This window comes from Bos taurus, chromosome 2 (assembly GCF_002263795.3).
Source record: "Bos taurus isolate L1 Dominette 01449 registration number 42190680 breed Hereford chromosome 2, ARS-UCD2.0, whole genome shotgun sequence".
Classification (NCBI taxonomy): Eukaryota; Metazoa; Chordata; class Mammalia; order Artiodactyla; family Bovidae; genus Bos; species Bos taurus.
The window spans coordinates 59,134,496-59,147,456 of record NC_037329.1 but is presented as its reverse complement, the minus strand read 5'-3'; the positions used below and the strand labels follow the sequence as shown (position 1 = coordinate 59,147,456).

Genomic DNA, 12,961 nt, shown 5'->3' with positions numbered 1-12,961 from the left:
TCAAATCTTCTAGTGAGTATCTAGTCTGAGCAACAAAGACATTGACATAGAAAAGTGCCTCAGTTCTCTTTTCCTTCATTTCTAGATGCTGTATTATGTTAAAGACATCCCAGCTACCCTGAAATTCTTCCATAGTCTCTTAGCTACCAATGCTAAGATTCTCATTATTATTGTGTCAGGTAAGTTATTTTCCTTCCACCTACATTTTAAAAAACCAATAGTTCATGTGTTTGAAGGCTGATGGTATATTTCATCTTCATTATGAAATTCTTGACCTGGCTTATGGTCATAGTCAATTAATTAACACAGTATTAGGAAAGTCCTTCAAACTTTCAATTTAGGACTTCCAGTGGAAATAAATATCTGTTTCTTCTTCCTCTTGAGAAAGTATATCTTTGTTGTCCATATATAAATTATTTTTTATATAACATAGAGAAAATACAACTGATAGGAATTCTTTAGAGGAGACTAAAAATAGAAAATATTTCTATGTACCTCCTTTTTGTCCCTTAAATGTCTCTTTCCCTTCTGTGATGTTTAAGTAAAGGTTGAAATATTTGTGACACTGTCATATTTGATTAATTTGCATTTCTAGAGTCACTGTCAATGTTGCTCATTATAGGTTTTCTCAAATAACTATCAAAAATAGCTAGTGATTCTCTTGTTTGGTTTTGTGTTGTTGTGTTATTTTCCAAAGACAGCATTTGATCATACTTTGTTTCCAGTGATACAATTATGACACAGAGAACCTAAATAAACAGATTAGCAAATAAAACACTGACACTGTTGAATTCATTAATTCACTCCTTCATTCAGCAGTCTTTATGGATTGTTCACACAGTGCTATTCTGGTTGACTCTAGATATACAGCAGCTTCTATCTTCCTAAATTTATATCAGACCCCATAATCAAAAACCACGTCATAAAATTCATTTATTCCTAAATATGAGGAATGGCTTTAAGGATCGCAAACACAGTTGTTGCCTATAATCCTAGCTTTGAATTTATGTGGGATTTTGGCAAATGAAAGTTCCTGTACACAACCTCTTCTGCAAGAACATTTGATATACTATTTTTATCTCAGGTTTGTTAAAAATACTCATTTATGTGAGAAAGTTCTAACTTCCCATTTAGGAGGGCTTATGTAAACTGGATTTTTCCCACTAACCTCTCTCCAAATGAGGACACTTGGATAAAGCACTTTGAACATTTAGGAATACAGAAGTGAATTTAGTTATCGACACTGAGTTGATAACTCAGTCTATTCTTGATAATCTGTATCAATAATACAGAAAGTGTTGCAGACAGAAATAACAGTTCATCCAGCAGTCATATATGTCTGATTTTAGAATATATTCCACATCAAATGAAGATCCACTTTATTTATATTTAGTTTATCCTTAAATATTTTCAGAAGTTATATATTTGAGTGTCAGAAGGCAGCTCTCTTGTGAATATATACCTACTAATAAGAAAAAACCAGCCTAAGGTTTACAAAGTAGCATGAGTAGTCTACAAGCAACTGAGAATTGACTTGGTGCTCTTATGGATACAGTATTTTGCTGGCTACATCATGAATACAGTTACTAGAAACGAAAACCATTTCAGTTCAGTTCAGTCTCTCAGTCCTGTCCGACTCTTTGCGACCCCATGGATCACAGCACACCAGGCCTCCCTGTCCATCACCAACTCCTGGACTTCACTCAGACTCACGTCCATCAAGTCAGTGATGCCATCCAGCCATCTCATCCTCTGTCGTCCCCTTCTCCTCCTGCCCCCAATCCCTCCCAGCATCAGAGTCTTTTCCAATGAGTCAGCTCTTCGCATGAGGTGGCCAAAGTACTGGAGTTTCAGCTTTAGCATCATTCCCTCCAAAGAAGTCCCAGGGCTGATCTCCTTCAGAATGGACTGGTTGGATCTCCTTGCAGTCCAAGGGACTCTCAAGAGTAATTCTTCGGCGCTCAGCCTTCTTCACAGTCCAACTCTCACATCCATACATGACCACAGGAAAAACCATAGCCTTGACTAGACCCTTTAGCTTTCATCAAAAAAGTATTCTGAGTCAAAAATTACTCACTCTGCATTTGATGGTAGAAATATTTTACTAACTTTTTCAGTATAGAGCTTACACTTCTTCATGACTGCACACAGTGTGGGAGGCAGGTGTCATAGAGAGGAAAACATTGTTAACAGATAATCCTTTTAGCTCAGTGCTTTTCCTAAGATACCAACTCTTCACTTTCCCCTTTCACCCCTTCTTACTCGTTACATAGGGCAGATTAACTCCCCTTTGCTCTTCCTCTCTGACCTAGATAAACCTGTTCACCTATAAACCTATCTTAACAATAATGTACTTCTCTGAGAAAAATTGTATCAGCCCCTTGGTGTAAGGAAGTAGCTGAAGTTTCCCTTTTTAAAAAGAGCAGTAATTGCCTTATTGCATTAAAAAAGCTGATACAAGTATATATGGGTCAGCTTTTAGAAAAAAAAATTATGGTCAATTTCCAACAGTGAAAACAAATTTAGTCACAAGAAGATTTGTCTTATATCACTGTCAATTAACATGTATAGAATTGATCCACATTGTCATTAGTAACTTTTTCATTTCACAGTATCACTACAAATCCCTATGAGCCAGACCAGTCTGCTAACCTGTGGATAGTAGACAGGTGTGACGAAACTCTCCAGGTCATCTGAGATGCCTGATCAACTTCCTATCTCACTCCTATTTAATGAAACCCATTATCCTAAACTGCCTTCTCAGCCCAAACTATAATTCTTGAAACCCCATTCTCCATACTTGCCCAATGAAAACATGCCTTAAACTTGACTATTACCTTAAAACTTGGAAGACCTACACCAAAATGGTTCACACAAGGCTCTGTTTTTACTCAGGTTGTTGAGGTCACTTTGTAAATGGAATTTGGTCATTATTACCTAGAAGTGGCTCTGGCTTGGTGGTAAAGAATCTGCCTGCCAATGCAGGAGACCCAGGTTCAATATTGGGTTGAGGAGATCCCTTGGAAAAGGAAATGACAACCCACTCCAGTATTCTTGCCAGGGAAATCCTATGGACAAGAGGAGCCTGAGGGCTACAGTTCATGGGGTGGCAAGAGAGTCAGACACGGCTTGGTGACTAAACAACAACAGCCTAGAAGTGAAAAAGCTTGTTTGCATATTTCCTTCGTTTCAGCAATATTGTCATCCATAGCCTCATGGCAATATAGCAACTGAGTGCTCCTTGCAAACAGACTCAGAGAAGCCTAGCACTAGTTACTCAATTAAATTTCCACGAGTACTCAGCGAGCTAGTATCTCAGCAAGGCACATAGTGGTATGTCTGGATTAACATGTTGCTCTAAAGGTCATCTTAAATATGCTCCATAGCTAAGGTTTCTTCCTGTCTATCCCAGTTGACAGTGACCTATGACTGAACTGATGTGTTGTCTCTCTGAGTAAACTGAATTACTCAGTTATTCGAGTACCATATGGAAACCCATTTTTTGCAATTTATTCGATTGTAAGATAATGAAATATGGGATCTGTTTCTAGATTTAATTATGCAGGGCACCTAGCTTGGTTAAGGTGACAGGTGCATTCAGCATATTCAAAATATGGCTTGTAGTCTTGGTCTCAGGCTGTCTGAACAGGATAGCTATTGTGCAGATTTGGTTCATTCAGCTTTTATGGAGCTCCTCTAATCCATCATTAGGTAGACATAAATTTGAGCCAACTCTAGGAGATAGTGGAGGACAGAGGAGCCTGGCATGCTACAGTCCATGAGGTCACATAAGAGTTGTCCATGACTTAATGACTGAACAATAACAGTTCATCACTGCTAGGCTCTGAGGTTGCAAAGATGACTATTACTCCTCCTCTGCCTTTGATAGACTCCTAATCCAATGGAAGATTGAGAGGTGTAAACACTTTCAGTAGTGTGCTAATTTCCTATCAGAGGCAACTGGGGAGTTTTTAAGGAGAGTTCCTGGAGAGCAGGAGTTCTGTTCTCTAGTCCCAGATCTTTGCAAAACCCTTGGCACATAGAAGAACACACCCAGTGAATGTATTTGAATTGAAAAATGAAAGTGTTAGTAGCTAAGTAGTGTCTGACTCATTTGTGACTCCATGGACTGTAGCCCACCAGGCTCCTCTGTCCATGGGATATCCCAAGCAAGAATACTGGAGTGGGTAGCCATTCCCTTCTCCAGGGGATCTTCCCAACCCAGAGGTCGAAATGAATAATTATTATTTCTTCTTTACAATATCCTAACTATAACCGATTCTGAATGTCCATCCAAAAAAAAGAGAGAGACCATGTTTTAGCTAAAATTTACTACATGATAGACATGGAATCAGGGAATATAGAGAGTGCTAGAGAATTGAAGATGGATTTAATAAAAAGGAATAAAAGGCTCAATGAAGAAGATACACATATTCACACACAAACAGTGCGTGCTGAAAGAGGCATACAAAAGGACAGAAGAGTAGGCAAGTGAAACTAATTAGGAACAGGAAGAGAAATTATATTCAGAATTAAATGACAGTGTTTTACTGGTCAGCCTATTTGAATATATGGTGCTTGAGGGAACAGAAGCTTTGCTCTGGTTCCAAAGAACCCACTGAAGAATTAGCCCATATGAGTAAACAGTCATTTATTTATAACAGAAGTTTCTGATTATAGAGATTAAAGATCTGATTTGGGGATGAAAAGAAGAGAAATAAGAAGAGGCAGACTCTTAAAATGAGTATCCCACACTAAAATAAAGTCAGTGGCACGTTTTTCGGCAAATACAGTAGCCAGACATTAGTTGAGAGAGTTGCTATTAATAATTAAAATGCAACTTATCTGGTTAAGGGAGATCAGTGACGTCTTCTTTCCTGACCTCTCCTTATTTGACTAAGGAAGGAGGCAAATTGTAGTGTGTTATTTTTAATACAGTGTGTGGGGGGGAAGGACCTGGTTTATATCATGTTGAATACAAAAGTAACACCATATGTTGTGCCCACTGAGAGCCATTATGATAATTTATCAGTCAGAAAGTGTCTAATTGCTCAGCTTAGAAATGGCACTGAGTCACCAAACACTGACACCAACAAATGCTCTGCAATTAGTGTTTGGTTCTTTTCTCTCTGCCAGGTTTAAAAAATAATAATGATAATGCTAACAGAGCTCCTCCTCAACCACTGAAATATTTATTTTCTTATAAAGTCTTATTTGTAGGCAAATTCTTATTTGGGCAGACAATCACTGTCTTTGGAATGAAAAATTTTTTTAATACATACTCATGACCCTGATTTTTTTTCATTGAACTGAGGTTTCTTATTTTTTAATTTTTCTGCTTCATTCCAATTCTACCTTCTCCTAAAGCTTACCCTGAAGTTATCACTCTCTTCTGGAATATTAGTGGAACATAAGACCACCCTTAATGCACTGTATTCACTGTATATTTAACAGCCCAGTATTACATGCTTATATTAGAAGGTCCATAAAATTCTCTTTTGTTTTAATTTTTATTATTATTATTATAGATTTTTGAATAGCAAGTTTGTTTTTTTCACAGTCTCAAGGCTACAACCAGTGGAAATATCAAATTAATTCCATTTAATGTTCATTTATTTTCTAAGTACATTTTACACATCTGCTATGTGCTTACCATTGTGCAATGATTTACTTCAATTATATTATTTAATATTCGCAGTTGCAACAAGTATAGTTATCTCTGTCTTATAGATAAGAAACCAGAGGTTCTGAAAGACTGAATAACAAACCTCATGTCATTCATGAAGAGTCAGAGGAACAATCCAACCTCTCTCTCCCTCAGATTCTGTATCTCTTAGCTGCTACTCTGGGCCAGATTTTCAATTAAATACATCATACACTGCTAATATACCCTCTAAAGCTGGGGACAAAATTTGTAAACTCAACTGAGGTGTTGCAGTCCAAGGCAGCATCTTGTAAGTGTACAGACCTGAGAGGCTATCTCATCTTTGGTTTGAGCAAACTATCATTGTATTTGCTGTGCTCTTTCTTCCATTTCAGTTTTTACTCAGACCCTCTCCTCTGAACCAGACTAACATAAACAATTGCCTTCCTCTTATCACAACCTGAATGGCCAAGAGATAGCTCAACTTTTATACTTCCAAAATAAGATGCCTGCTAACACATTGAAAAATGTTCCTCCCTCATTCTTCCCATTTCTAATGGCAGTTCTCTCTTTTCAGATGCTTGGGCCAAAATCACTGCGGTCATCATTGATTCTTTTCTTTCTTTCACTATCCAAATTGTTATTGCTAACAATATACAAGTCATTAGCAAATGGCATTGGCTCTAGGAGTGTAATATATAATGTGTGTGTGTGTGTGTGTGTGTGTGTGTGTGTGTATGAAGCAACCATTTCTCATTATTTCCAATCTTGCTGTTTCAATTTACCATCATCTATCACCCAGATTTTTGCAGTAGCTTTCTTACTGTTCTTCCTGCTTCTGTCCTTATGCCCTTGTTCTCATCTGTGTGGCCAGAGTGACCTTAAGAAAATGTAAATCAGGTCAAGTCACTCTAATGCTGTGTCATCTGATATGTAAGTCATAGTTGGCTATTGAAAGTGAAATGAATTAAAATGAAATAGCACTTAAAATTCATTTCCTTAGTCAGACTAGCCATAGTTCATGCATTTCAGAACCATAAAGTGGTTAGTGGCTACCATATTGGACAATGCAAATTTGGAACATGTCCAAGAGTCCATAACAATCTATTAGACAGCACTACAATGACTTCCTATCTTTTCCTATATGATTAAGCACCCAATCCACTCCTCACCATCACCCAACCTCATCTCTTTCCATTCTCCCCTTGGTTCAATTCCAATCTCACTAGCTCCCTGGCTAGTTCTTAATGTGCCAAGCATGTCCCTGCTTCAGGTCCTTTGCAGTTGCTCTTCTCTCTACCTGGAGTAACCTTCCCCCTGATAGATTACGACATATATATGTGCCTTGCTGTCATGTCTCTGCTCAAATGTTACATTATTAGACAGAATGTCTGTGACCATCCTATATAAAGCAGCAATCCATCCAGCTCTTTGATCCCCCTTATCTCTTGCTTAGATTTGTTTTTCATTAGCACTTTGCACCATGTGATGTATAACTTATTTATTTAACTTTCCCACCAACCCCTTGCACTCCTTGAACTGAGCTACAAAAGTCTTTTTAGCTTTTTGAATGGACTTTTTAAGTGGACTGCTCTATTCCAAGCATCTAATGTACTGCTTGCAGAGTAGGTAAGTGAAAAGAAGAATAACTGAAAGCATGAATGTTTTTCTGTTGCACAGGAGCCAGCAGCTGGCAAAAGCTATGGGAAAAGTATGGATCTCGCTTACCCCGGAATGACCTCTGCCAGTATGTCACATCATCTGACCTCACTCAGATGCTGGATAAGTTGGGGATTAAGTACGAGTATTATGACCTTCTGTCCACCATGGACATATCTGACTGTTTTATTGATGGCAATGAAAATGGAGACCTGCTTTGGGATTTTTTGACCGAAACCTGCAATTTTAATACAACAGCACCACCTGATCTCAAAGCAGAAATTATGAAAGATCTGCAAAAGCCTGAATTCAGTATAAAGAAAGAGGGAAAGGTTCTTTTCAATAACAGTCTGAGTTTCATAGTGGTTGAGGCATAAATACACATCATGAGAATGTTAAAAAACTATAATTTGAACGATGTTGGTCATTCATTTGTGTACTAAAATTATAAATATATCTCATAACGTATATCTTCTCTTCTACAGAAGATAGGATATATATATATATATAGATATATATCTATCTCTATATATAGAGATATAAATATATCTCTAACGTATATCTTCTACTTATCTTCTCTTATATGTAAAACCTAGAAAGTTTTAAGACATTCTTGGACTTTCATATAGAATCATATATGACACTGCTGGTCTTATCTCTCCTATAGGTAAAGAGAGGACATGGGCTACATACCAAGTAATCTGAAAAATGAGACAACTAGGTTTCAGGGGGCTTACTGACAATAAAATCGACTCCATTTATTAACTGTGATGGAATTTGCTAGAATACTAATAAAATATGTGCTATTCAACTGAAGCGACTTAGCAGCAGCAGCAGTAAAATATATGCCTACTGATACATTAGACATTAAGAAAGCATATGTTTATTGACTTTCCCCTTTTGTAAAGAAGTATTTGTCTCTATACATTTCTTTGCTATAGTTTCTATCCTTATCTTTAGTGATTACTAAAAGTAAAAGCACTTAGGATGTTACAAAACTAACTCTGTCATGTGCTGTCATTTCCTTCTATTTTGGTTTCTCTTTTAACTTTGTTTATGATGTTGTAGTGTTTTGTTTTTAGATATACTGAAGTTTTCTTTATTCATTCAAATTTAGTTGGTTTTTTTTTTAATTTCTGGATTTCTGAAAAATTTTAAAAGGCCTTCTAAATCCAAGGTCTTAAAATAGTAACATATTTTATCAAAATGATTGTATAATTTCACTGTATAAAAGTCTTTGATCTGTTTGAGGTTTACATAAAGAGTTGAGAACAAAGTGATTTTTCACAAAAATAAAACCATCTATATCAACACAGTTGACAAAAAACAACGCCACTTACTTAAAATAAATCTTTTATCATTTACTAAATTCCTAGAAAATATTTGAGTCTATTTCAATACTTCATAGTTCCTTCTATGACAAAGATCTCCTCTAAGAGCAAGAATCATCTTTAACAGTAAGATTTCAGAGAATTTTTGAAAAGTTTTTGATAACCTTTAGTTGGTTAATCCAGTGCTATTAGAATTTAACTTTGAAAGGATTCCTAAAGTAGCTGAATGTTACCAGCTCCCAGAGAAAATTAAAACCTTGGTAGTATGATGTGGTTTCATGGTATAAAATAGATTCTTTAATTTCATATGCAAATTTAGTCTAAAGATTAATTAATTATATTATTGAAGATCAGTAGTAGCCTGAATATTGCATGTAAACCTATTAGATATGGGCTCCATATCATGGCTCAGTGGTAAAGAATCTGCCTGCAATGTAGGAGACACTTGATCCTTGGGTCAGGAAGATTCCCTGGAGAAGGAAATGGCAACCCACATCAGTATTCTTGACGGGAGAATCCCATGGACAGAAGAACCTGGCAGGCTATAGTCCATGGGATTGCAAAAGATTTGGATACAACTTAGTGACTGAACAGCAACAACTAATTTAATAATAAACATCTGTCATTCTTTAAAAAAAAAAGCATACCTCTTAATTGAGTAATTTTATAATTAATAAATTATAAAAAACTTAGATATTTAAAGTAAGTTTCAAAGAATGCTCAAACTACCGCACAATTGCACCCATCTCACACTCTAGTAAAGTAATGCTCAAAATTCTCCAAGCCAGGCTTCAGCAGTACGTGAACTGTGAAATTCCTGCTGTTCAAGCTGGTTTTAGGAAAGGCAGAGGAACCAGAGATCAAATTGCCAACATCCACTGGATCATGGAAAAAGCAAGAGAGTTCCAGAAAAATATCTATTTCTGCTTTATTGACTATGCCAAAGCCTTTGACTGTGTGGATCACAATAAACTGTGGAAAATTCTTCAAGAGATGGGAATACCAGACCACCTGACCTGCCTCTTGAGAAATCTGTATGCAGGTCAGGAAGCAACAGTTAGAACTGGACATGGACCAACAGACTGGTTCCAAATAGGAAAAGGAGTTCATCAAGGCTGTATATTGTCACCCTGCTTATTTAACTTATATACAGAGTACATCATGAGAAATGCGGGACTGGAAGAAACACAAGCTGGAATCAAGATTGCCGGGAGAAATATCAATAACCTCAGATATTCAGATGACACCACCCTTATGGCAGAAAGTGAAGAGGAACTAAAAAGCCTCTTGATGAAGGTGAAAGAGGAGAGGGAAAAAGTTGGCTTAAAGCTCAACATTCAGAAAACAAAGATCATGGCATCTGGTCCCACCACTTCATGGGAAATAGATGGGGAAACAGTGGAAACAGTGTCAGATTTTATTTTTGGGGGCTCCAAAATCACTGCAGATGGTGATTGCAGCCATGAAATTAAAAGACACTTATTCCTTGGAAGGAAAGTTATGACGAACCTAGATAGCATATTCAAAAGCAGAGACATTACTTTGCCAACAAAGGTCCATCTAGTCAAGGCTATGGTTTTTCCTGTGGTCATGTATGGATGTGAGAGTTGGACTGTGAAGAAGGCTGAGCACCGAAGAATTGATGCTTTTGAACTGTGGTGTTGGAGAAGACTCTTGAGAGTCCCTGCAAGGATATCCAACCAGTCCATTCTGAAGGAGATCAGCCCTGGGATTCCTTTGGAGGGAATGATGCTAACACTGAAACTCCAGTACTTTGTCCACCTCATGTGAAGAGTTGACTCATTGGAAAAGACTCTGATGCTGGGAGGGATTGGGGGCAGGAGGAGAAGGGGACAACAGAGGATGAGATGGCTGGATGGCATCACTGACTCGATGGATGTGAGTCTGAGTGAACTCCGGGAGTTGGTGATGGACAGGGAGGCCCGGCGTGCTGCGATTCATGCGAAGAGTTGGACACGACTGAGCGACTGAACTGAACTGAACTGAAATAATTATCTCTGTTAAAAACAGAATAAAAGTAAGGTTTTACTAAAGAGCTCATAGACCCCAATTCTCCAGTGATGAAGCCTTCAACATGGTATGATAGTCACTCTTTCACATCACAGAGCCACCACTTAATGCTGCAGTATCGTCACTTAAAAGAGTTAATGCCCCTCCTTCAGGCCCAGAGAGTCACTGGAGTACAGAGTCTATTTACACCAGCAAAGTACCAAGCTTTACTGTTCATAATAAGTAAAATTGACTTGCAGGCTCTATTCTTGGACAACTTCATCAATGTTTTTTGAATTGCCAGTTCCAACAAATGAAACGACAGTTATCCAATCACATTCCTGAATACGAACCCTGAACCATTAATCATACTGATATGTACTACTGACAAAGGAAATCTGTGAAGCAGGCATGATTGATGGATATGGACCATGACGACCTTGAACGACTTCACCAAAAAGATAGAAATCAAAACTGCAGAGCAAATGATGGCTGTTTCTAAAAAGCACATGTGCAAAGTAAGAATAGAACTAATATGCGGTTTCAAGATGAAAAACAATAGCAGTATATAGACGGATGTTTGTAAATATAGTCGTTTTTCCTCATATAGTCTTTACTCTAAAATACAAGGAAAAATAAATTCTCATCTGCTTCAATCTAATACAATGGGAATAACCAAGTCTTTTTATAAAGAGAAAATCCTCAAGAGTTCAGTGCCAGTCAGTGATGGAAAGATACAAGCGTACAAGAAGGGCAAGGGGATGGAACTCTTGGCTTCTGCTTGTACTGCATATTACAAAGGGCTTGAGGCAGTCACATATTTAATTTTCTAGTCTGTTGTTGGGCTTCAGAAAAAGAAGCCTACAAGATGAATTTGGAATGTTGTTTTATATATCACTGTACATCTCCCAGTGTTTAATATGGGGACTTACCTGGTGGCTCAGATGGTAAAGACTCTGCCTGCAATGCAGGAGACCCAGGTTCAATCCCTGGGTTGGAAAGATCCCCTGGAGAAGGGAATGGCTACCCACTCCAGTATTCTTGCCTGGAAAATCCCATAGACAGAGGAGCGTGGTAAGCTAGAGTTCATGGGGTTGCAAAGAGTCAGACACGACTAAGGGACTTTCACAGTCATGCATATGGAAGATGCTAAGTAACAGAACACTCAGTGAATTCTTTTTCAAGCATTTATCTTATACCTATATGTTTATACTTTTATTATAACCAGAGCTTGAGAAAACCAGCAAAGTTGTCTGTTACACTCAGTATAAACCTTAACTTTCTTATAGTGTTTCTGAAAGCTTTCTGTATTTGCTAGAGAGTACTGCCAAATCCAAAGAGGAGATATTAAATGGAGAAAAATGTTTTAGGACCTTGACTTTGTTTACTATGAAAATTGGCAAATTTCTTAATTGAAAACTCTGCCAAAAATATATAATGGAGAAATGACTCTTCAGCAAGTCATTTTGGTAAAACTGGAGAGCCACATGTAAATCATTGAAGTTAGAACATCATCTCACACCATACACAAAAATAAACTCAAAATGGCTTAAAGACTTAAATTTAAAACATGACACTATACAACTCTTAGAAAAGAACATAGGCAAAACATTTTCCGACATAAGTAATAGATACCAATGTTTTCTTATGTCAGGCTCCCAAGGCAATATAAAAAAAAGTCAAAAACAAATGTTCTTTAGTCGCTCAGTCATGTCCACCTCTTTGGTGGACATGCAACATGGCATGCTTCCCTGTCCTTCACCATCTCCCAAAGCTTGCTCCAACACATGTCCTTTTAGTCAGTGATGCCATTCAACCATCTTGTCCTCTGTCATCCTCTTCTCCTCTTGCCTTCAATCTTTCCCAGAATCATGGTATTTTCCAATGAGTCAGTTCTTTGCATCAGGTGGCCAAAGTATTGGAGCTTCAGCTTTAGCATCAGTCCTTTCAATGAATATTCTATTGATTTCCTTTAGGATTGACTGGTTTGATCTCCTTGCAGTCCAAGGGACTCTCAAGAGTCTTCTCCAACATCACAGTTCAGAGACATCAGTTCTTTGGCATTCAGTCTTCTTTATGGTGCAACTCTCACATCCATACCTGACTACTGGAAAAACCATAGCTTTGACTAGATGGACCTTTTTCAGCAAAGTAATGCCTCAGCTTTTTAATACGCTGTCTAGGTTTATCACCAAGGAGCATGCATCTTTTAATTTCATGGCTGCAGTCACCATATGCAGTAATTCTGGAGCCCAAGAAAATCAAGTCTGTCACTGTTTTGATCATTTCTCCATTTGCCATGAAGTAATGGAATCAG

General features: G+C 37.6%; 1 protein-coding gene across 2 annotated transcripts in view; it reads left to right on the top strand.

The window, feature by feature from the left end:
• The window catches only part of HNMT (histamine N-methyltransferase), a 92,707-nt gene extending 84,033 nt beyond the window's left edge, over positions 1-8,674 (top strand). The window contains exons 5-6 of one of the 2 annotated variants that reach the window (NM_001035434.1): positions 86-179; positions 7,325-8,674. In NM_001035434.1, coding sequence (NP_001030511.1) covers positions 86-179; positions 7,325-7,680 — 450 coding nt within the window. In that variant the 3' untranslated portion in view covers positions 7,681-8,674. The remainder of the gene's footprint in view (positions 1-85; positions 180-7,324) is intronic. The other variant, XM_059876413.1, reaches the window with a different exon arrangement.
• The last annotated feature ends 4,287 nt before the right edge of the window (positions 8,675-12,961 follow it).